The sequence below is a fragment of the Cylas formicarius genome, unplaced genomic scaffold, assembly GCF_029955315.1.
Source record: "Cylas formicarius isolate icCylForm1 unplaced genomic scaffold, icCylForm1.1 PGA_scaffold_7__23_contigs__length_41026272, whole genome shotgun sequence".
Lineage (NCBI taxonomy): Eukaryota > Metazoa > Arthropoda > Insecta > Coleoptera > Brentidae > Cylas > Cylas formicarius.
In genome coordinates this window covers 39319161-39346023 of record NW_026844352.1, presented here as the reverse complement: position 1 = coordinate 39346023, position 26863 = coordinate 39319161, and the positions used below count along the sequence as shown (strand labels likewise).

Below are 26863 nucleotides of genomic sequence, written 5' to 3'. Positions count from 1 at the left end.
GATTTTACCGCACGGGTTCGGGAGCAATCGGATGTTTTCGGAGATATTTCCCAAGCTTTGAATTTTGACGTTTGTCAATTCTCACAGTCATGTCAGTAAATTCGTATTGTTTTGCAAAAAATGTACACAAAAACTTAACGGTCGTAGAAAAATACAGTACCGCACTTGTTGGATAATGTACTATTTTAAAACACAACAATAAAAATGTTGTCGTAAAATGACCGCAACTTTATGTAGCCAGCAGCCCGTAAAAGGCTGGAGGTACAACGTAACATAACATTTTATATAACCAAGACACCGTTTACAGCTTTGAAAACAATCGAAAAAAAAAATGGTTATTTATAACCTCCGCACACAATACAAAAAACTTTTAAACAATTTCAAAAAATATTTCTGCCGACATTGTTTACAAGGAAATAAGACTTGAATTACTGTAAAAACAATCGTCTAAGAATAATGTCTTAAACTGTTTACAAGATTATTGAAAACATCTGTGATTACGTACACCTTTATCAAAACTTATAATAAACTCCCTCTCCAACTTAGATCAAGAACCTTAACAATTTTTAAATAAAACCATTTACTTAAAATAGTTTTGTTTTTTTTGTTTCTTTTTTTGCGCTTTGTACGTTTTGTTTTGGCATACGATAGTTCTCCTTGATTAAGATTAATTTTCATTCATGTATTTTTCTACTGTCTCTTCTAAAATACCAAATTATGCACGAATAAAGCGACACTTCTTTAATAGGCACTTGCTTCACAGCGCACCGGGAATACCAAAACACACTCGTGACTAAAGTGGCGTTTATCAAAAGGGTTTTATTATATACAATATCCTAATCGGGAGTGGGATTAGTTGGCTGCTTTGCGAGGTTGTATGAAGGAAAAGATGTTCTATGTAGCTTCCAGCTAATACAGCTGTTTAAACAAATTAATATTATTTAATATTAATTATAATAATATTAATTAATATTATTTCATATCGGTAGCAAAGTATTTGCATTCTGCCAAGAGGTGCTCTACAGTTTCGATTTTTTCTTTACATAGCCTGCAGAATCAACTTCCGATAATTTCTGACCTTATCTTCTATATAAGGTTCATAAGGTTTATATGGTTCCCATTGGTGAAGTAAAGTGTTGAGAGCTGTTTATCCACATCTTGTCTATTGAGTGATCGCGCAATATGTTCTAATATTCTTTGTTCTTTTTTATTACCTCAATTTTTATTTCCCATTGCAGGTGGATTTTTATTAGTTAGCTTCAACCGATAGAGAGACGTGTCGTTAGCGGCTAAGGGCCTATAAGTGTGTTGTTTTTTTGAACTTAAGGTAATTTGATAATTCTTTTTTGTTACATAGATCTTACAAAAGAGAAATGAAACGGTTTTTTCGTATAGCATCGACTAAAGTCGGAAAATCAAGTAGTACTTTTAGAGATTTTTTCAAATTGAAAATAATAGATTCGTATGTATTTAGGACTACGTAAAAGTAACTAGACCAATGACCAAAGTTCTTAATGTTTAAAAATAAAAATATTGTAAACCTTGTACATAACAATTATTTTGTACGTGACTTTAAGATCGTACAAATTTTAATTAATAAAATTTTAAAAATAATGATGAAAAAGACTTTTTAAGGGACATAAATAATAAATCTTAGTTATCGAAAGGTACAATGTAAACAAAATTAAAATATAAATAGCGAGTGAATTTGAAAGTCCAATATTCGCTTCTCTATGGCAAACCTGGTTTTGCAAAGACAGTATTCCGACGTCAATCAATTGTGATATTTCTGTTATTTTCATTATAAGACGAGAGTTAAGAACCCTTTTTAATTAAAAAAAATCTGTTTAGTTCATATCTAATCCTCCCCAGTCATATTTAATTTTTAAAAAAATCATTAGTGTCTATTATCAAAAATGAACCATAAACAAACATTCTACAGGAATAATACTTAAACGAGGCGCAAGCGATATTTCCAGCATTCTGTATTCGAACTGTTGTCCAACAAAAAAATTATAATAAATAAATATAAAAATAATCCTGGGAAATCGAACATTTTCTGGATGCAATTTAAGCTTCAACACGTAGTAGTATCTAGAAGGGAATTGCGAACAAGCAGTGCAAAGCTATTAAAGAAGCTCAGATTAGAAATACTAATTTTAGAGTTAGTTTTGGAGACACATTTTATTAAAACTTTCGAGTGCCACAGAAAGCACGGAAGTAAACGCCGAAAAATGTAAAAATAAATAAGAACTAAAAGTTCAGATTTTCTCGAAATTATAAGGTTGTTCGGAAAGTCATTTCGTTTTTTCCCGTCAGAGGACTTAATTACGTTTTTTCAAATCGGCGAATAACCACACGAGAGATCGGTGAGATATTAAATTTGTCGAATTCGACTGTTTATGGCCATTTGAAAGGCAGGGGCTTAACCTCGAAGCTCGATGTGTGGGTGCCCCATGTCCTTACGGAGCGAAATTTGTGTCGTCGCGTTGACGTGTGTGATTCGCTCCTCAAACGTCAAGAAAATGATCCATTTTTGAAGCGGATTATTACTGGGGACTAAAAATGGGTTGTATACAACAATGTTAAACGCAAGAGGTCATGGAGCAGAAAAGATGAACCGGCTCAAAGCGTGTCAAAAGCCAACATTCACCAAAAAAAGGTGACGCTCACCGTTTGGTGGGATGTCAAAGGAATCGTTTTTTTTGAGCTTTTGCCGGACAATACAACGATTAATTCAGAAGTCTATTGTCATCAACTGGACAAATTGAATGATTCACTTAAAGAGAAGAGGCCCTAATTAATCAACAGGAAGGGTGTAGTGTTCCGCCAGGATAATGCGAGACCTCACACAAGTTTGGTCACTCGCCAAAAACTTTTACAGGTTGAATGGGACGTACTGCAACATCCACCATATTCTCCAGATCTGGCGCCTCCCGACTACTATTTGTTCCGGTCCCTGCAAAATTTTTTGGATGGCAAAACCTTTACCTCAAATGAAGATGTCAAAAACCACCTGAACCAGTTTTTTGCCAGCAAGGACCAAAACTTTTACGAGAGGGGAATTATGTTACTGTCAGAAAGATGGCAAAAGGTGTTGGACCAGAATGGCCAATATATAATTTAATAAAATATTTATTCATTATACGAAAACTGTCTCTCATGTTCCCAAAAAAAAACGAAATGACTTTCCGAACAACCCAATATATATATAGTCACTTGTGAATTATTTCGACAACACCGTGTCTTTATCAAATGTAATATTTACAAACTACCTGCTACTATATATACCGAAAAATGACCATAAAACCTTAATTAATGTTGTTGCGAGAAATTTAATTTCGTTCAATAAAGGAGAGGTATTTAAATCTAATTGATCGTTAAGCAATACATTTGAATGTACAAAATTGTCGTCAAAAATGTGCTTTTCTGTGTTTAAGTGTGTTTGTGTATGTTTTTATGTTCGTTAATGCGTTTCTTGAAGGATCTACCTATTTGTACAATATAAATTTTAGGACAAGATCCACATTTCAACCTGTAGACACCTGATTTTTGGAATTTTGGACAATTCGATTTATTGTCTGTCTGTCTACAGGTTGAAATGTGGATCTTGTCCTAAAATTTATATTGGACATACAGGTAGATCCTTCGAGAAACGCATTAACGAACATATAAGAGCGTTTAAAAACACTAGTCTAGATTCTAATTATGCTACACACTTAAACACAGAAAAACACATTTTTGACGACAATTTTGATATTTTACAGACAGCCACAAAAAGTAGAAAATCCGTCCATTATAGATAAAATTATAAATAAAAAACAAATACAGACAACAGTAAACTCTATTTATCCGAAACCTAATACAGAACACGAACAATTTAAACCAATTACATACATAGGAGAACCTAGTGAAAAAGTTTCAAAACATTTGTCAAAATGTGGTTTAAAAATAGCTTTCAGAACTAACAAATATTTAAAAAACAATAAAACGAAATGTCCAAAATCCCAAAAATCAGGTGTCTACAGGTTGAAAAGTGGAACTTGTCAGGGAGATCCTTCAAGAAACGCATTAACGAACATATAAGAGCGTTTAAAAACAATAGTCTAGATTCTAATTATGCTGCACACTTAAACACGGAAAAACACATTTTTGACGACAATTTTGATATTTTACAGACAGCCACAAAAAGTAGAAAATCCGTCCATTATAGATAAAATTATAAATAAAAAACAAATACAGACAACAGTAAACTCTATTTATCCGAAACCTAATACAGAACACGAACAATTTAAACCAATTACATACATAGGAGAACCTAGTGAAAAAGTTTCAAAACATTTGTCAAAATGTGGTTTAAAAATAGCTTTCAGAACTAACAAATATTTAAAAAACAATAAAACGAAATGTCCAAAATCCCAAAAATCAGGTGTCTACAGGTTGAAAAGTGGATCTTGTCAGGGAGATCCTTCAAGAAACGCATTAACGAACATATAAGAGCGTTTAAAAACAATAGTCTAGATTTTAATTATTCTACACACTTAAACACTGAAAAACACATTTTTGACGACAATTTTGATATATTACATACAGTCACAAAAAGTAGAAAATTAAATTTATTGGAAGCCATGGAGATTAACAAAATGAGCCATTTAAATGTATTGCTTAACGATCAATTCTCTTTATTGAACTTAAATTCTCACAACAAAATTAATTAAGGTTTTATGGTCATTTTTCGGTATATATAGTAGCACGTAGTTTGTAAATATTACATTTGATCAAGACGCGGTGTTGTCGAAACAATTGTCATGTCAAAATATATAATTTCGTGAAAATCTGAACTTTTAGTTCTTATTTATTTTGATAGATGGATTTTCATCAAGTAAAAGCCTCCTCAGTTCAATTGCCTAAAAATGTGTACTAAACAAATACAAAGCTCTTTAATTCGCGATTGTAAAATAGGGGGAGTGTCCCGTTTTAATCTGGCGGAAGCGATTTATTTTTGGTACGACGCCACCGGAAAAATTTCAATTAAGTAAAACATCGCTAGAAGAAATTGGGGGTAATTCATTTTAGTTGATTTGCTTGCTTTTCCTATTTATAGGGCGTCTAAAAAGTCTAGTAGAACACAAAGATAAATTATTGAATATTGGTTTTAAAAAATCCGTTGCATTTAAGAAGTGCGTTATGAAAATATCAGATCCGTTCCAAAATATTTCTAATGTAGATTAATTTTCAAAGTAAAAATTAAAAAAATGTATATTGACACAAAGTTTTTTAGGTTACTATGGCCGCGTCGCCATGTGCGAGTAAAATCGGGAAAAACCTGGTAATTTTAAACGGAACGGCCGTTTATTTTTTTATACGCTCATTTACTTTGATGTATCTTGATACAAAATAGTCTTTTTTAAATAAACATGTACTTTTTCTTGTTTAATCTTTAGCAAAGTAGAATTTTCGTCTTCTATTTTTTTAAAAACTTTATTCGAGCGCGGTTTGTAACAAACTAGCCAAGAACTGTACGTGTACACATATTTATATAAATCTTAATGATAACATTATTGTCTAGACGCTAACTAAGCAATGATAAAGCCCAAGGAGATTTGTAACTCCTCCGCCCTTAGATAAAAGCAGGATGCAACATGTTCTTTTTGTTATATTACAATATTTTCGATTATTTCTTTTTTTTTTTGCTTTTAGTTTATTCGAAATAAAATATTTATATAGGAGAGAGACTATTGTTAACACAATAAGAATATACAAAACAATATTCCAAACACTAGTTCTTCGTATTTAAACTCTAGCTGTCATATCTTCTATTGTTCTTTCATTTCCACCTAGTTGTTCTTGTATTTGCTTCGTTTCTTGCAAGGTTTATAGCGCTCAGGTCGATTTCAGGGGTGTCGAGGGTTTTCCTCCGTCTTATAGCTAGAGAAAAGTTCAGCTGGGGAAGCTGCGTATCATCGAAGACCAATCGATTCGGTTTATACGTGCATTCGTATTCTACAGGCAGGCGATGATTCGACGAGGTAGTTGTCACTTTCTTTGAGGTTTTCACTATCCATTTACTACCTTGGATTCTATTGGGCTGTTCGGAAAGTCATTTCGTTTTTTTTGGGGAACATGAAAGACGGTTTTCGTATAATGAATAAATATTTTATTAAATTATATAGTGGCCATTCTGGTCCAACATCTTTTGCCATCTTTCTGGCAGTAACATAATTCCCCTCTCATAAAAGTTTTGGTCCTTGCTGGCGAAAAACTGGTTCAGGTGTTTTTTTGACATCTTCATTTGAGGTAAAGGTTTTGCCATCCAAAAAATTTTACAGGGACCGGAACAAATAGTAGTCGGAAGGCGGCAGATCTGGAGAATATGGTAGATGTTGCAGTACGTCCCATTCAAGCTGTAAAAGTTTTTGGCGAGTGACCAAACTTGTGTGAGGTCTCGCATTATCCTGGCGGAACACTACACCCTTCCTGTTGATTAATTCGGGCCTCTTCTGTTTAAGTGAATCATTCAATTTGTCCAGTTGATGACAATAGACTTCTGAATTAATCGTTGTATTGTCCGGCAAAAGCTCAAAAAAAACGATTCCTTTGACATCCCACCAAACGGAGAGCGTCACCTTTTTTTGGTGAATGTTGGCTTTTGACACGCTTTGAGCCGGTTCATCTTTTCCGCTCCATGACCTCTTGCGTTTAACATTGTTGTATACAACCCATTTTTCGTCCCGAGTAATAATCCGCTTCAAAAATGGATCATTTTCTTGACGTTCGAGGAGCGAATCACACACGTCAACGCGACGACACAAATTTCGCTCCGTAAGGACTTGGGGCACCCACACATCGAGCTTCGAGGTTAAGCCCGTGCCTTTCAAATGGCCATAAACAGTCGAATTCGACAAATTTAATCTCTCACCGATCTCTCGTGTGGTTATTCGCCGATTTGCATCAACTAATGCCTTTATCGCATCTTTGTCAGCTTCGACCGGCCTTCCAGACCGTGGTGCATCTTCGACATCAAAATTGCCGGATCGAAATTTTGCAAACCAGTTCTGGCACTGGCGTACCGTTAACACGCCTTCTCCATACACATCCGTCAATTTTTTTCTCGCTTGGACAGCATTTTTACCTTTTCTGAAGTAGAAAAGTAAAATATGACGAAAATGCTGCTTATTGCTCTCCATATTTAAAAGGGCGCCAACCAAAAACTACTGCGTAGAATTAATAGAACTTTTTCACACACAAGCCTTGCAATATCAGCTCTCAAGACATATAACGGTTATGCGGCTTAAGTGTGAAGTTGGTTTCGAAAAAACGTAATTAAGTCCTCTGACGGGAAAAAACGAAATGACTTTCCGAACAACCTTATAAAACTCGGGTTTCTCTAAATCGGACAGGCAGTTATATTAGGCCTTTGGGATATCAGCTCTATGGAACGTGTTCATTTCCTTGTTGTTCAATACATCTTTGAGATATATAGGCATATTTGTTCTCACTCAGTATAAGGTATGGTTTCAACGGTATATTCACATAAAATTGGGAAGAACTGACTTACAATTGTATTAATGCAGACATCTAACAAACATTATTCTCTAGACGCCAACTCAGCAATTGATAAGGCACAAGACGATTTATAAAAACTAAAACTATCTATATCGTGTGTGTGTAGAGAAGAGCAATGTAGTGGACGGTCGGGCTGCGACCAGAGGTGACTTAAAAGGTTTACATTTAATTTAATGAAATGCAAAAACAAATCAAATGTTACTAATGCCTAACTACTGTGTTTCCGTGGCGATTTTCACTTAAATTAGTCACAAAGAGTTTAACGGTATGCCCCGTTCGATTGAATATACAATAATATGTTGGGAGGCGTAACACTGTGTATGTCCCGTTTCCCCTGCGAAGAAGTACTTACGTATGTGGCGGACATTTATCTACGCAGGTGCCATGATCGTTGAAATTTTTGCAAGTGTGGCAGTGTCTAGAAGAGTTTTCCTTCGAGCAACCTAAACATTCTATATGGCAGTTTTGGTTTGGAACTTCTTGGCACTGGTCCAAATTCCAGCAGTGCCCTGAAAAACAGAAAAATAAACGGATACTAAATGCAAATTTTCCATTAAAAAAAAAAAAAATTAGCACGCAAAAAACATAGACATGTTTGTCATCTTTAGTTATATTTATTCTTCTTTAAATCCATCCATTATGCTCAGATCCCAGATCCCCAGATCAAGCTTCGTTATCTTCCATTTTATTGCAATATGAGTCAACTTTTATGCAATATTTTAATATAACAAAATGTCCAAATATGTACAAGCCAAAGTATACAACTTGGTTGCGCCATTAAATTTTGTAAAACGCGGTATAGCAGTATAACAATGTCGGTTGTGTTGCTCGGTCTTATCTAATATTTTCAGGGTCAAAATGTTCCTGACCAGACTCGGATAAAAATTTATTGCCCAGAGGTATATTCGATTTTGCGATTGAAATAAATAACGTTCGCGGTGCTTAAAATAGCGCAGTTTCAGAACGAAAAGCCTATACTGTTTGTTTTGCGTTTGTCGCGGTCGAAAAACAGTCGTAAAAGGTTAATTTTAGACGTGACGGGGACTGAGTCCTTAAAATTTAATTTTTATGCCTTTCCTACTGAACGAGTAAAGCCTAGTAAGGGCCATCAGAATACATTCATCAGTGAAAAGTTAAAATATGTATACTTATCAAGGCCCGCTGCATACGCAGCTACTGAGGAGCAACTGATCAACGACTTGAAGGAGTTCAAATGGGGCGATTGATTAAAAATTTGTTTGAAAAATTACCGCAAAAACCAAAAATTCGAGCTTCTTTGAAGTAATAAACTAACGGGACTAAACATTAAGGTTGTGGGTGGACTCGGGATCGCCTGCGCTTCCTCCGGTACAGTAAGCCTGTTACTGACCCAATATATCAATTTAAGCAACCCAACTGGCATTTCTCCACTGACAAACTGATAAATAAAATTCTTATTTTTTAAAACTTCCACAAAGAAGAATCAGCCATGGCAGCAATGGGCAACTATCTGAGCGGTAATTAATCAAGCAGGGTTGAGTGGGCTTAATATAAGGCTGACCTCATGGATCGAAAACGCATGAAGATGATGAGTTTGGCATTTATGGAAAGCAAAGACGGAAATATCAATCGGTTTGGTACATATCCCAGCATATTCCAAACAGACCTGCGATTGATATCCGCCCCCTGGTGCTGGAAACTCTGACATAGGTGGCGGAGTTGACCCATTCGAAGACAGTGATAGAATGTCGTACAAAGATACGCACGAGCCCTTTTTGCAATGAGTGGACTAAATCTGAAAATGTACTCCAAATACTGCAGCCCCCAATACTTATAAGGGGTGTTTTTGCGATAAAACAACGATGGATTATTCGATTGACATGAATTTTATTTATCCGAAAGATAATCTTGTGGCATTACATTTTAAATATGATTTCTGGCATATGACCGCCACGGCTGGCGCGGATGTAGTCAAATATGGACGTCCAACATTTGTGGCCGTATATCGGCAATAACACGGCGAATGTTGTCTTCCAAATGGTCAAGCGTTTGTGGCTTATCCGCGTAGACCAATGACTGAAAGTAGTCTAGCGGTGTTAAATCACAAGATCTTGGAGGCCAATTTACAGGTCCAAAACATGAAATTAGGCGGTCACCAAACGTGTCTTTCAATAAATCGATTGTGGCACGAGCTGTGTGACATGTTGCGCCGTAGATCATAGCTCTATACCGATCACCATTGACTGTAACGTTCTGGCCATCATCGTTTTTGAAGAAGTACGGACCAATGATTCCACCAGCCCATAAAGCGCACCAAACAGTCAGTTTTTCTGGATGTAACAGTGTTTCGACGTACACTTGAGGATTAGCTTCGCTCCAAATGTTTGTTGACGTAGCCATTCAACCAGAAGTGTGCTTCATCGCTAAACAAAATTCGCTTATGAAAATCGGGAACAACGGCAATCTCGTTTTGGACCCATTCGACGAATCTACGCCTTACTTGATGATCGTTTGGCTTCAATTCTTGCACGAGTTGGATTTTGTAAGCACGTAAACCAAGATCCTTCCGCAAAATCTTCCATAAAGTGGATGGACACAGATCCAATTCCTGTGCTCGATGGCGGATGGACTCATTCGGGTCTTCCTCAATGCTACGCTCTACAGCAGCAATAGCTTCTTCTTTACGCACCGTACGGCGTCTCCGGGGATGCGAGTTATCAAAAACAAATACATCGAAAAAAACACCCATTATATCTTTAAAAGAAGAAGAAGGTATAGAAAGTTTCTAGTGGTTGACTCAGTTGCCTGTGCCTCTTTTGTTGTTCGTTTGCATTTTTTGCATTTTATTGTAACGAATTCTAAAAGAATTTCCGTAACTTGTGGCCATAAATTTCGCGGATCCCTTACGTATTTAGTATCTAATATACGCGCAAAATATTAAAGGCGAACACGTCGCCGAAACGAAGTTCCCTTTAACATCGTCGGCCACGAGATTATCAGATTACGTTATTAGTTGGTCTCGTTTCCCGTCATACGAAAAAAAAAAAAAAAATTGAAAAAAATAGTTTGTGTCATTCGAAGGATAAAAGAATAGAGTTTTTTTTGTATGTCGCCGGTATATCTTACCACATGCCAAATATCGGGTGGATCAAGTTGTGGTTAATTTTGGCAAAAATAGGTGGCAGTCTATATTTTGGAAATATTTTCGCTAATGTATCGCTTCCAGATCTATCCGAAACACCGAAGGAATGTTCGGAATTTCAAATGGAGCACTTTATATCTGGACCTCAGGACCAAACAGTACTAAGTCAATTTTAGATTGATAAGCGAATTTTGTTTGAAATTTCCTGCTTGTTTTATTTTAAATGAGTATTAAGTCACATATCTATCTATTTGCGATGGTTTCCTCTGCTTTTGTAGTCGAAGTTTGTTATTAGGAGAATTCGCAAATTGAGTTGAATTCACAAAATCAATCGTTTTTTTCTTAACAAGAAAGAATAAAACCGCGTTACCAAGTTAATATTATTAAATGCGCAAAATTTAAAAAATGGAAATTAATACCGTTTGCGTTTTTGGTTCAGATATTTTACGATAGAGCTTGTATAAATATTGAAGTAACTTTTGTTACAATCAGCAACAAGTTTTATAGACGACACTTTAGCACGAGTTTGTTTAGTTATATGTTGAATGTTGTTTTGGGTACATCATTGCAAAACAGCACGAATACATTCACATTCAGTAACACGTGACGTGATCATCAGAACTGGAAAACATCAAAATACCATCGGTGTTTTGAGTCTACCGAAAATGTCCGATCACTCGCCACGCGTGACTAACCGCTCGAAGTGATACTTTAGGCAAGCCTGATCAGGGTATATTTTTTGTTATTTATACCCGTTCTCAGACTAACATACCAAGCACATCCAATTGCGAAGCTCGGCAACAATTAGGGGCGTTTATTCCTTACGAGTGACGTAGATACGTCGCATGTATAATGACACTAATTTCATACTAATTTTAGCCCGTGTTCGAACGATGTTCCCGACTTTTTGGGCGGTTCCGACTTTTACACTGACTAATCCTCATGGGAGCTGATACGAGATCATGATTATGTGGATGATGTGCCCATGACGCGTTCCAAAAATAAAAAACAAAAGATAATACTATACTTTCCGGCCAGGATTGTTTTAAACAATTCGAGGAAATATGACCCTGACAAAATTTCGCTCCAGCTTCTAAATAAATTTATTTTGACAAATCTACGCCGCGATATTTAAAAAAATAATTGTCGTTACGGTGTGCCATTATAAATTACCAAATGGATAACTTTGGTGACATTGATCCTACGATGAAGTTTAAATTACCCAAAGTTTTCGTTAGATCATCATTAAAAAAAAAGAAAGTAAGTTCCTTGTAATGTTAATTAAGAACTTGATGTCTTAAAATAACAATAAAAATATAAATGTATTAATTTGAATTGCAAAAGACTAGGTTTCAAAATATCCGAGATCGCATGCGAGATACGAATTTAAGTAATATTCAAACGCTGAGGATTTTAAAGACACACAAAATGCACTCATAACTATTATAAGTTATCAAAGGTTCAACATCTTACAGATGAAGACAAACAGAGACGTCTTGAGTTTTGCAGCATTTTATTTGAATGAATTCAAAAATCACCTAATTTTATTCACAACATGCTGTTTACAGATGAGTCCTCAAGGCGGCCTCACCGCCCAATTTAAAAAACACACATTTCTAGTCAGGCGAAATTTTGACAATTAAAAAAAAAAAAAAACTTCATCATGGGATCAATATTGACAAAGTAATTTATAATAGGACACCCGTACGTACTTACCTTCAGAACTAGGATGGAAAGTAGGGCCTACTGGTGGGATAAAAACTAGGCCTAACATTCTTCTCATAATTGAACTTTCGTAAATTACCGCTAGAGGGGCCCTGTTTTAACGGACAACTTAAATGTAAGCTTACTTATAGTTACTTATAATGCACTATTTTTACATTTCAGTAGCCATTTCAATAGTCATTTTTAGTTTTTCAAATGATTTGAATTTTGTTAAAATGATATGGAACTGTGTTGGTATCAGCCTTACCCCATATATCAATCTCGCACCATAATATAAAAACGGGGCGGTACACAACTTTTGTTTATCACCCCGTAATGTAAGAATTATTTCAAAAATAACCTTTTCAACTTAAAAATTATGTAGAAAAGTGTTTTTACGGTATTCGAAAAGTGAGACGTTCTGAAAAACCTTTTAGCGATAATATTCAGCGACATATAGTCTCAATCACCTTGTATTAGTTACCAAAAAAGTACCGGGTAAAAATAAATAAATAAATAAATAAAGAGAGAACATTTCTGAATTCACTTATGACTAGGCGCAGCAGATGGGGACGTCTGTCATAAAGTTTATTTCCCATTTTATCGGTGAAACTAAATAAAGACCGGCATTTGGTGAACCAAAGTCTCTAATTTGGAACCGATTGTCCAGTGATTGCTACCAGTTTCCGCAATGCAACGAGTGTACTCAGTTAGACAACGTTTGTTAGAGAATTTAAATTCAATTACCTTCGCAACGCGCCGGGCAGGGCGGACAGTCCTTTTTATTCAAATTTATATAGTGCATCAACGGACCTATCGCTCTCCAGTCTATTGTGTCTGCGAAGCACAGCAGGGGCGAATTCGAAACTCTAACGAATCCTCGCGCCATGTACATCAGTTTGGTTAAACCGATCTGCAAGCAAAACAAAAATGTATTAATTAGACGTACAAACGAACAGAAGGCCTTTAAACTCTTACTGAAAAAGTAAATTTGAATGGTGAAATTTTTGGCTCAAAGTACAGAATCGCAGGTATAAAAAATATATTTCCTTTTGTGCGGGCATTGTACACAAAGAACGGCTTTGGGGTAATTCTTCCCGCTGAGAATTATGTTAACTCTCTAAGGTCGTTTTATATAATAAGCTCCCTTCGATTATTTGCCAAAAAAACGAAAGATTCCGAAGGAAAAATCATAATATAATTGTTTAACCATGGTTTTTCCAATAGTCAACTTCCTAAATATATTCTTTCACCATATTTACATATTCAGTGAAAACGTGTCCAACTTCTTACGTAAACATAATCCAAAAATGCTCTAGGAAAATTATTTCAAAATAAAAAAGGTCAACAGATAAAAAAAAAACAAAAGAACACTTTTATATAACCAAAACGCAAATAGCCCAAACACGAAGATGTATCGATAAACGGACAAAAAAACATCATAATTCATTCATCAATAAAAAGTTCAAATTCCTTTTACGATTAATAACCATTCTAGCTCGAAAAAGTAGCCATTTTTATATTTTATAATTGTTGTTTACGCCCATTTGAGAAACGTTGGGTTTGTTATATGAGTATGAATTTTAGCGACGCCTGATTTTTTGTTTTGGTAACGGGAGAGCAACTACCTACTAATATCAAGATATGTACTAGTCTATCAGAGCAGAAATTAAATTTTTTTGAAACCTTAGAAATTAATAAATTAAAACTGCAAATTTCCTTTTAAATCATCAAATTGATGTTAATAACTCATCCCTGTTCAACTTCGTTTGAATCTAACCTACCGTTGTAAGAGTGGTACCCAATATTTAATTTTTAGTTATTCCCATTTATAAATTCCCTAGACTTGCTGACGTTTCGCCAATCAAAAGGTAAAGTTCTTAAGAAATACAACGTCAAAATCAGATTTACCAGTCTATGAACATCTTCGATCCGTCAAGACAAGATTCCGTTTGAGATACCGGGAGTTTACGGCATTTCAGCAAAAACTAAAATGCTTGCACTAACGAAAAATCCCAAAATTTATGCCTCCCCGTTAGCCCCTTAAAGAGTATATAAGCAGGTACGGAGTAGAACGCGAGCTCTGAAGGAGCCGATAGGATGATTGGCGAAATTTCAAGAAGTTTGATTCAACAACAACCGACGCAGTGTTATAGTAGCCTGTGGGAGGTTCTTTGAAAAATTGGACTTAATTTCATTAGTTAATTTTGTTCGTTAGTCCGAACAAGTTACAGTTATATAATTGTGAAAGTCCTAGTAAACATTTTCTTTTCAAAAAATTATTATTATGAAAGAATATCTGTTTATTTGTTGTTTTCGAATAAAGTTTAATTTCAAAAATATAAATATTTTCAATATTCTATATAGCAAACGAAAGAGTGGAACCTCTCGTACATTTCTGCCCAACTAACTAAAATAGAGGATATAACACGCCTTCTTCAATATAAGTTACCTACGAATGTTGCTCCATTTTTGTCCTCCATTTTTCAACCGCTGATCTCAGTTTTGGAATGTCAATCAAAATTTTAGGCTACTGTTGTGCGCACTTAAGGAGTAGTTTTAATTTTAGTTAATAATGGTCGCGAATGCTTAGTGATTTTTGAAATGGTTTACAGCTAATAAAGCAGTAGGATTGAGCAGGTTTAATAGCTGACTTATGATTACGTTGTTATTAAAATAGCTTTTTTTAAACCACGATATTGCAAGAACCACCAGGGACTCCGCAAAAGTGCATTGAAAAAAAAAAATGCATTTTTAAACTTTTATGCAATAACCGCGTAATTTGAAAGTTGCCGATTTTTCATATAGGAATTAGACCATCAAATCAAAATTCTAACAATTAGAAGCAATTAAAAAAACACACAAAAAGGCGCATACGTATTTCCTGGATGCAGCTATTTCGCGATGCACAGTTCTGCAGTTGTATCCCGACAAATCTCTATCGTTGACATTGGTTTCCAAGTTACGCTTCAATGCTTGGGAGCGGCAAGGGCAGGGATGCTCATTGGAAGCGTTTTATGGCATACTTGCCACAGTTTGCGCAGGTCCCAAGGACAGCAGTAAGTACGCACTTCCATCAATTTTTACGATGCTGTATGAAATTCGATGAAAAGCCAAAACGTACCAACGAACAACAACATCGAAGCGTAATTATCCGTGTGTACTAACATAACGATAAGTTTTAGAAATCGCAAACGTTTTGAATAATCGATAGGTCAAAATTTCAATAGTTAAAAATAGCATTGAGAGAAAAAAAAGTCCATAGATCCTTATTTGCCGGACTTTTATTAGTCAAAAATTTTCTATAGACCTAAAACATTTTTGATAAAACAAATAACAAGTCTGGTGATGTTTATTAGTAAGGTGAGAACGATTTTTTTTTAAGCTATTGCAGATTTTTTAGGGTATGTCGTTGTTGGTCGTATAATCACGTATTCTATATTTTTTTGCTGCGGAAAAACATTAAACATTTGATACGCTAATGTTAGAAACGAACGTGACAATGAAATTGCATGATTTTACGTGACATTTCTTTTAGTACGTCGCTTTTCATTGGCGATAACTACTGAGCTGTTTTGACGTCAGCACACCATAAAATTTTAAGTGTGCACCACAATTTTAAAAACATTACATATACATTTTTTTGCTGCGAAATCTACAAAACAAATCATTATGGAGCACGTGAAGGCAAATTGGTTCCATCTAGTATGACGTATTTCGAAACAATCAAAACAATGGTGATTAACAGAATTTTTCTAAGATTTTGATAGGGATCATCTCGCATGACATCGTGACAAGTAATAAACAACACAGTCAACGCAAGTAATTTGTAGAAACCGGAGACAGACGAACATCTGTCAGTTTTCGTACAATTACAAGTTTGTCTAATTTTAAGTCATTAGCTGAACACACGAGCAGATTTACTGAGAGCGATATATATATTATACAAAAAATCGTAAGAATTATCGGGAAGAAAAAGCTTTCAGACAAATTAGGAAGAAGCAACCGACACAAAATTTAATTAAAGTAATTAGTTTTGGAATAAGTTGTGACCCTAAAAAAATCCTCGCGTTTTGTGCTGCGACAGAATTACGGTTTTTACCAAATTATGTATCAAAATAATCGTCCAAATTCATTATATTTCTGTTGATCTAAAATAGAAGATTTATCAGGAAAATGCAAATCGTTCAAGTTGGTCCAGAAATCTATTGGCATATATCCAGGTATAAACTAGATTTAATGTATATATTTAGACGTAAATTAAAGTGGTAAGATTGCGGCTTCCACCCAAATTACTTCATATTCACCTTTGCTTCCAAGAAAGATGCGCGAATTACTAAACAACACTCTTAAATTAGCTAAAAGTACGTCATGGAAAGTGTTTCAAAAAAATATATGCGCCAACCGGCTGGAGGAACAAGGAAAAAATGTTATATAAACGTAGATCCTAAAATGCCGAAGAGGTGTTAAATATTAAAAAAAGGCTTTTGTAACAGAATGTGAAATGAATTTTTCAAAAAAAAGCTTGTTGATAAATCGAACTTGCTGACGTTTCGCGAGTCATCCGGATGCTGGAGACACCCAGGAGATTTGTAAACTGATAAGCTGCTGGTCATTTTCACAATTTTCATTAGTATTAGTTTTAAAACTAAGTAAGTTAATCAAAGGGTCCAAAAAATAAATGTTGATAAAAATGAGTTTTGTCAATTTTCATGATTTTTGTTTTTTTTTTATCGAAAAGACTTCTGCACTTTTAGCGCCTTCTTTTGCTTGGGTAGAACTGGACCTCACAATGTTATTATCAATCATGATAATATCCTGATCATTGGATCATCATCAAAATTGGAGAGTTTAAGGTGAATATTATTCGCAGTTTCACCGATTGACTGATCGACCGATTCAATGAAGACCGATCGTTTCTACATAAACAGAAATTGGGATCACTCAGTGTTTGCCTTTCATATATATTCATTCATTATAAGTTAAATTTTTCCTATGGCTATTCTTAATGAGAAACATTTTCATTTGTGTGGAAGTTTCTATGCTTTTTTCAATTACTCGGCTGATCTGCTTTTTAAGCCATTGTGCTTTATGTGTACTACTGGGTAAAGAAAATACAGGTTGTCTGAAAACAATGAGAAGAAAATTTAAGAACTGTTTGACAAAAACAGTCATACATAACAGCTCAAATCACCCTTATACACACATTTAACTCTTTTATACACAGACTTCTTAATACGCCACTCTCAACAGAAAATTACAACAAAGAACTTAATATCAAAACAACGGCTACAATCAGTCCTTTATAGATAAAATTAAATAAATAAAAAACAAATCCAGACAACAGTGAGCTCTATTTATCCGAAACCTAATACAGAACACGAACAATTTAAAACAATTACATACATAGGAGAACCTAGTGAGAAAGTTTCAAAACATTTGTCAAAATGTGGTTTAAAAATAGCTTTCAGAACTAACAACACAATAGGAAAATATTTAAAAAACAATAAAACGAAATGTCCAAAATTCCAAAAATCAGGTGTCTACAGGTTGAAATGTGGATCTTGTCCTAAAATTTATATTGGACAAACAGATCCTTCAAGAAACGCATTAACGAACATAAAAGAGCGTTTAAAAACAATAGTTTAGATTCTAATTATACTACACACTTAAACACAGAAAAACACATTTTGATATTTTACATACAGCCACAAAAACTAGAAAATGACACGTTCAAATGTATTGCTTAACGATCAATTAGATTTAAATACCTCTCATTTATTGAACTTAAATTCTCACAACAACATTAATTAAGGTTTTATGGTCATTTTTCGGTATATATAGTAGCAGGTGGTTTGTAAATATTACATTTGATAAAGGCACGATGTTGTCGAAATAATTGTCATGTCATAATATATAATTTCGTGAAAATCTGAACTTTTAGTTCTTATTTATTTTGACAAATGGATTTTCATCAAGTAAAAGCCACCTCAGTTCAACATTTGGTAAGAGTTGAAAACTACATTTAGATAGCCGTTTAAATTAATTAAATTAAATTAAGTTTTGGTATAATTATCAATGATTTGTAATGCGAATTTATCACAATTTTTTTCAGCTAACCTCGTAACGGTTTACGAAATGTAATATCTGTTGGTTTTATTGTAGCGTCGAACAATTCAAACAGAGCAACTTTTTCTTGTGCAATTAATACTAAAAAAGTACCATATGGATCTAACTTTCAAAAATATGAATAATAACAGAACTTCCAATTTGGTCACAAAATGGAACTTTATTCAGAGTTAAATTCAAATTTTTGACAATTCTCGTATACAACGGTTTCTTCCTTTTTAGAGGCCAAGTAGGGTATTATTGCTTGAACATTTTTCCACTACTACCTTTAATAAAAAAAGTATATCATCTAAATCGTGGTGCTTTATTTTTCCCATTTACTACGGCCACAGTCTGAAAATGTAAATCCTTTTTTAATTTAGATATAGGCTTCGATTTAGGAAAAATAGCTGGTTAAAATTTTTTCCTGGTTTCAATTATCCTACGGCGGATTCAGAAATTGATTTTTCGCGTATCTTTTATCCCTGACCGAAACCATTTTCTATAACGCACGTACAAAAATTGCTGCATAGTTTTATTAGTATTAACGTCGAGATTAACGCTTCTTTTCTTTTACTATTGTTTTATATTTCCTAACCATTGATCGACTATGTGGAACGAAGAAAAGCATATATAAAAGCGTTATATAAATTGCTACTTTAATATTACAAAATCATCTTTTAATGGCTATAAATATTAATCTGTTGCAAATAAATTCACAATATATACGTGTAATCACAATTACACAATTACACAATTAAGTAGGCTGTGGTAATAAATTGACAAAAGCAAAGAACAAATTTTCCTGAAACAAAATTTAATTTTTTTTTTAAGTATCTCTAACAATAAGTAATCATTAACGGGTCGACTCATTTTTTCGGCTCACCCTGGGTATAAAAACAACAATTCAAAAACTCAAACAGCGGGCGAAAAATGAAACGCCACGGCGTAAACAATTTTGAGAGCAATAAAATTTAAAATCTCAAGTAAATTGTTTTTAGCCAGCATGGAAGGAAAAACAAGGGGGGTAGATAATTATGTATATACATTACATAAAATTCGAGGCTCCTCCGAAAATGTTTTTTAGTTAGCTGCTGCCATTAATGCGAGTTTTTTTACAGAATGTAGCCTGTAGCCTCCTTTGCAAAACACAGATGGGGATAGATTTACTGCTGCGTGCGGTGGAAATAAATCAAAACTTCGTTGGCGTTTGAGACAGATATTCCGCGTTTATCACGATTACAGGTAAAAATGCTGAATATATGAAAACATGATAAACAATTTATTAGCCGCTTTTGGTACCCACTGACCTTAAAGCGAACTTTAATCGGCCAAGTATTTTAATTACGTAAAAGGAGCAATCCTTCGTTTTCGAAGAAGAAATAATTGGCTAAGGAAAGTAATGAAAACGCTGTTTGATTTCGACCATGCTAAAACTGTTCTTTGATGATTTATTTCCACTCGGATCCTTTGCCGTAAACCTTGCTTCGAAATAACATTGCCAATTAAAAAACTTTGAAGGGGAAGTTTTTTAGGTGGGTTTGTTTATGTCAAGTTCTTTATCCAAACAATGAAAACCGAAACCAAAATATTGTTTCAATTATTTTTCCTATGATTTAGTCATGCAAACAATCATCAGACAACCATATTTTATGCTGTGGCGGCAAACAAACTCCTGTCGAATTCAGGCTTGGTTTACAAAAATAAATTCTCGTTAGGTAAACAAATTCTTAAAAATGGAGAAATATGCATAACAAATCCGTACGCTATCCCAAAATTTTTATCGAAATACAGGGTGATTTCAAAATGAATGTCAATATTTATTGTGCATTTTCAGGACTTTTCATTTCCAAAGTCTTCAGGTTATCCAGTAGTAGGCAATTGGTTACCTCTTGCCTGAGACATTCCTGTTTGAGTTTTGCATTTAATTATGCCATAAAACTAAATAAAACAATTGAAGGGCGGAAATGTCATAGAGGTATATGCCATTTTTTTGACATATTAACATTTTGTGTTAGAATTGTAGTTCACGCCCGCCGCATGTCCCGAGAAAAGGAATATGGGCCTACCGTAATTATAACCGTTGGTGTTAATTTAACAATTTTTTGTTGATTATCTCAAAAATATAATTTTGGCACATACCCCCTTTCGCATTTTCATGTTTCAGTTGTTTGCAAAAAAACAAATACTTAAACGTTAACTAAACAATGACTGCAACCTGGACGTGGTGAATAGCCAAAACATTATCTCTATATTCGGCTTGAAACGTTCTGGAAATATTAAGCGGCATCGGGCGGAATATGCAAATGTTGCACCGTGAACTGTCCGATGCGAACGAGAAATGTCAGTGGTCGCCGATTTTACTTCATTTAATTAAAGGCGGAAAAAACATAACAAACTAAGTGGGAAAATGACTTGTCTAGTCTAGCAAAGTTATTGGTCCATTGTTTATTCGTCAAGCATCTATTCTTGTCCTTTCATATTATTTGCGTCCAAGTCGTACTATTGTTTTTAATTTTAATTGATAAGCAAATAAATTGCTACATTAAAATAGTATCACCGATTACGTTCGTAGATCTAAATCCCGTAAAAAATACGACCATTTTAAAATTAATATTTGCAGGGAAAAATAAAAACCTGAATAAAATCATCGAGGTGGATACAGATAGACAAATATCGAAGTTCAAATTAACATGAAGATTCGACGGGCAAAATATTGTTGTTTTGAACCTGTACATTTTAACCAAATGTATATAAAGACATTCTCCGTATCTAAATGACAGGAATATATTAATTTTTATGGTGCGACGCAAGGTTATTTGAATTAATAATTTAATTTTTAAATTTGCATATTTTATGACATTTGGGCCTTCTTCAACGCATTATTTTTTCTTTTATTTATTATTTACTTAAAAACTTAAAATAAAATTAAAAGTACAACTGTCGTAGTAAAGAAGAAATGTCAAGAGTAGAAACTAAAACAACCAACTAATCAAAATCAGTGACATCAATTATAATGAACATAAATTGAATCTTCTTCTTTTTTTAATATAAGAAGCAATTATTATTATTATTAAAAGTTTAAGGAAAATTTATATCAATATGCCAAATGCCTTATGTTGAGCTAGAGAGACCAGATATGTTAAAACATTTCTAACTCAAACAAGTTGCAGACCTCTGAAACTTTGATATCGTATTTTACTCCATTGAATAGTGGTCTATTGGTGGTGCTTGCTAAGCTTAACTGTGCTAGTAACTTATAATGCTTTTTTAAATTTGAAGTAATTTTTTGGCTCCATTTTCTTAAAATGTATACATTACTAAACAATTTAAATAGAAATAACTAATAAAATTAGCACCATAAAAATCTGCAAAGATGGGAAAATGAAATAATTAACTACTGATATTGTAAAAAAGAAGATAAAATGTAACGATAAACCAATCGGAAGAAATTATTAAAGAAACAATTACACCAGAAAAAAGAAAATTTTAGGATTTTTTTTCTACTCTTTTTTGTAACATTCTTCGTAATCATACACCGATCTAGTGTGCGGAAACTGTCATTTTACGACGTCAGTTTCGTTTCCCACGGATCCGAGCCACTTCGGACATTTCCGGGATATTAGCGCACGGGTTTGGAAGCTGTCGGATGTTTTCGGAGATATTTTTTGTCGGTCCTGGTGGTTATGTCAGTGAATGTATTCGCGTTGTTTCGCAAAAAGGTACCCATAAACCATGAAATGTAATCAAACGAAAATGAAAAATGAATGAACTGTGATAACGTTGCATCTGACCCGTTTTGTTTCAGAATTGTAGTTTTCTTGAGTTTGAGACGTCCATTTTGCCAATAAAAGGCGTACATGCAAATATATCATCATGGAATAAATTACTTTATGCAAAGTTGCATATTTCTTTATCACCAGTATTGGAATCGAACATTTGTCTAAAAATACTCTTCGCTTTACAGTTTTCGAGCAAGTTGTGTAACATCTAACATTGTAATACAATGTGTATACGTATATGCGGCCATTTTAACGCGCACATAAAACCCAAATGTTGTGGTCGTAAAGTTACAAAGTACTCGTTATATTCAATGTTAGTATAGGCTTCTTCATGCATAAAATTAAATATACCCAGTAGAAAACGGATCGGTAGCGAATTAATTTACGGAAATTATAATGTTTTATTGACCAAATATTGGAATGTCAAAAAAAAATAAGTTGCAACCTTTCTCGGAAATAAACGAACCCAAATCAGGGTGTTACTTGCTAATGAATATGACTTCGACATTAACCAGTTCTAAGAAGAGATTATTAAATCCGTTACTGACTGTTATTCAATTTAAAGACGCAATTAACAAAGTCCCCGACATCGAGGAAAACAAAATCTTTGTTTCGACCCTGAACTGAGAAGAGCCGATAGATAAGGACCAGCATTTTCCAGTCCGATTTTTAATCGATACTCAGAATTAAATATTACCTACGACCACGGATGATTCAGATGTCCGCAAATAACAACGTCGGTAGTCGAATACGAAATTGACGAACCGAGTGGAATTTACTATTCCGAGTGATTGAAAAGTCGCCGGCAAAGTATTTTAAAGTCATTGAACTGGCTTGGTATTAGGATTTCATGTATTTTTAAACGCACATGGGTATTATTTACACCGCCCAATGACTATTTCCGAATTACTTATTCATGTGGACGCGACCAGAAGGTAAAAAACATATTTGAGACTCGGACTGTCCGTTGTCATCGCGATTGTCAAATATATCTCTCAATTTTTTCCACCGCCTATTATATTTTATAGGAATTCCAATTTAATAGTGTTCATAAGTTTCTTATATTGCAGATTTTCACCTCAGTGCTTAAAAATGCCCGCTCCATGTTGAAAGAAATATGTTCTCATTAGGTAATATAGTCTAACTAAGTCAAACCCATAAATCAAATTTAAAGAAATATGTACTCATTAAGTTAAACCAAGTAAGGCATAATTTTTATATCCATGAAAACCTTATTACCATTTCGGGCGCCGAAACTGACATATGAAACTCAATAAAAACTTGAGGTGGACTAATTAATGTAGGAATTAACATGTCGAATATAAATAAACATCACAACTTCATCGTATTCTGCGGTCAAGATTCAAAAATTTTTTTTTAATTTTAATTTAAATTTAAACGGTCTGTTGGGTTTGTTATTAACAACAAATTAAAAAATTTTAATTTATGAGTGAGTGTAATCATAAAACAATAGAAACCCCAATAAAAATAAAAAGCCGTGCATTTTTTTTTCACATGACAATTGTTTCGACAACGCCGTGTCTTAATCAAATGTAACATTTGATAAAGACACGTGCGAAAATATATAATTTCACCTTTAGTTTAAAATTGAAGCACCGGTAGCAGAGATATAATACAAGTTGTTTTGATTTTTTCAGCACCCTCGCCGAATGTTTTTCAACGTGAGCAGCCACAGCCATACAGATGTACCTACACAAAAAATAAATCCCGTTAACATATGTACGTGCGGCTTTAAAAAACTGGATAAATCTATTTTTGTACAGGTTTTTCGTACGTTTTTTATTTGTCATGTTGTTTTTAGGCTCGTGGCAAACACGAAATATTTAGCATTAGAATTAGGTTTTGTTAGCCGTTTCGAATGAAGTCCGCGTGGAAATTAGTAGAGTCCGGACACAGTCTTCGAGCTTTCAATTAATCAAATGATGATCAGCCTTTTTTAAAACTCATCTTATCCATGCAGATAATCTTCAGAAAAAGCCAGTCACGCAGTTTATTGTGAAATATCATTTAATATAATACATAATTATGGTCGAAGTACTTGGTTGTTTTATAAACTGAAATTTGAAGGAAAGTAGCGCCATCCCATTTTAGTGTAACGACAAATGACACTAATTTATAATACAATTATTAATATTATATGTCTATATAGTTAATAAACAATTTGGTAATTTTGTTTTGTTCTTTCTTATTTTTTCCGATTAATATGTGCTTGGGCCAATTTTTTTCAGAGGAAACTCTTAGATCGGGAGATTCCAATTTTAATTTAACTTTTGTCCTCCGAGTTTCTTCGTGTCGTGATGACATTTGCGGCGTAATTTACTTCAGATACATACGAAATTAGACGCTCGCTGGAAACAATTAATTCTCTGCTTCTGTTTTAGACCGACTTAACGAACTGCCGATGGGTTTATTGTGACGACTGCCGCAGAAACACGTTGATATGCCAAAACAACGATTGCAAAACATCCTCTAAATAGACGCTCCGGGATGTGTATCAAACAAATGATGCTCGGGAAACGAATTCCTTGCTATAAAACATTGAATACCCGAATAACATTTAATTTATAGAGTGCATCAATTTATAAAATTTGGGAATCATTTTTAAGGAGAAAAAAACGTAGTTATACATTTTAATGGAATAACAAAATTGTGTTATCACATTTTTTCCCGTTTCAATAACTCTCACGATTTTCATTCAAGTGATTGTCACATTATATGCATCAATCGTCTTCGTATTTTTTTTTTTGGAGCTCAAGTTCGAAGTGGTCGACAAACGCGACACGTAGTCGCAAAAAGAGTAAACAAATATTTCTTTACACAATTTTGCATAACGTGCAAAACATTAATAGAAGAAACCTTCAAAAATGCGAATTAAAATATTAATTTCAACATTAACCTATTAAAAAGCAAATTTTCAATTGTTTATCTACTAAAAGGCCCTGGTGACCACCTTGATACTATGAATTATCGATCAAAAGGAAAAGAAGAAATTACGAAAATTCGACAAGATAATGGATTTGTGGTAACTCTGGGAAAAAATAATTGTTGTTTAACTTTTGCCAGAACGTTTTCGCGGGCCTCTTGCTGGTTCAGCATAATTAATTTGCTAGTTAAAAGGCAATTAATAGGAATTTAATACGTAAATTTTAATAGGCAATTTGTGATAATACTAATATCATAATAGGTAAAAACAAAGTTTGCAATTTTTTAGATATTTTGACGACGTGAACTCTAAAACTCTGCACAAATTTGCGAAAATAATTCTGGGGTAGATATTCCGATTTTTTTTCGGGACACCCTATAAAATGACATAACAAATCGTTGCATATAGAAAGAAGACCACAAGTACAGTTGAAATCGAGGCATTTGCTCGTGGCTTGGCATGCAGATTTTTGTGCTAAGCGCTCCTCAAACGATCAGTATTACCGACAGTTATGAAAACTGAAAATAGTTTTTTTTTTGGTAAGTAAGTTATTTCTCGGTAAAAAGTAGTCCTTAAACTACGCAAAATGCAGTGTGTATACAATTTGCCGCCCACGCTCGGCGGGTATATTATCTACAAGTAGGCAACCGCGATACACCCAATAGCGCATATCTCCAGAATTAATTAAATGTCAACTGTAGCAGTGACGTAGACCGGGATAATAACACCATTTAATAAATAAATATGTGATTTTTGAAATTGATTTCTTTCGCATTTTGACTAAAACTAAGGAATAAACTCAAAATTTTGAACCTACGGTTTTATTTCAGTTATTCCTCATCATTACGAAAAATGGACGACTTATAGTTTACACAGAAAATAAAAAAAATGGTTAGTTTAGGGTAGAAATAGCCAACCATTATATTTTTATATAATTGGTTGGTCTAGGCGATTTGAGCATGTTAGATTCCGATTTAATATATACTGATCGTTTCTTGCTGATTATTGGAGCAAATCATAGATGAACCAACTAAACGGAGTGTTTACTTGCTAGATGTAATTCAGTGCTCAAATAGTAATTAATTAATAAACTAATCAAGCGTACCTTTAAGTTATATATTGCCCAAACTTAAGTCAGTTTTTAGTACATATTGGAATTTCAGGATCTTTGATGGTGGCCGCTTTATAAGAGACCTTAGCACCGCCTCCTTTTTTTATTTGAACAAAATACTTTTTAATACCTGTAATAAATTATGAAATTGAGAGATAAAGCTATAATAAGATAGAAAAGAAACCGGACAGATCATAACAGAGAATATTACAAGCAACTGTGTAATTATGTTGTGGCTGCCCGCGACGGAGAGAAGGGGATTTATTTGGAATCGAAGATTGATGCGAATAACAAGAGGTTTAAAATTTTAAAATTTTTATTCTTCGAATAACAAGGAAAATAATATAAAATTCAATTTTAAACTAGGTACTTTAAAGGAAATCAAGTCAACTCTTTTTCTATATAGCCGAAGGATGGCAAAATTGGAATTGGGATGTTACTCCGTTGTTGTCTTACAATTATACCGACTAGTAAATTTTTGTATCGAAACTTCCATATTTTGTTCCAGTACCAAAAACTAATTTACT

The 26863-nt window shown here is 34.0% G+C and overlaps 1 protein-coding gene and 1 long non-coding RNA gene across 3 annotated transcripts in view; one reads left to right on the top strand and one right to left on the bottom strand.

The window, feature by feature from the left end:
* Positions 1 to 26863, bottom strand: part of LOC132705552 (insulin-like peptide receptor) — a 96500-nt gene that overhangs the window by 22667 nt on the left and 46970 nt on the right. For both annotated transcript variants that reach the window (XM_060676199.1, XM_060676200.1), the window contains exons 2-3: positions 13139 to 13304; positions 7919 to 8075 (exon numbers count right to left, since the gene is read on the bottom strand). In XM_060676199.1, the coding sequence (XP_060532182.1) occupies positions 7919 to 8075; positions 13139 to 13304 (323 nt within the window). The remainder of the gene's footprint in view (positions 1 to 7918; positions 8076 to 13138; positions 13305 to 26863) is intronic.
* LOC132705555 (uncharacterized) lies at positions 18271 to 24970 on the top strand. The gene is made up of 3 exons (XR_009619454.1): positions 18271 to 18396; positions 19621 to 19744; positions 23940 to 24970. It is a non-coding gene; the product is annotated as an uncharacterized LOC132705555 (long non-coding RNA).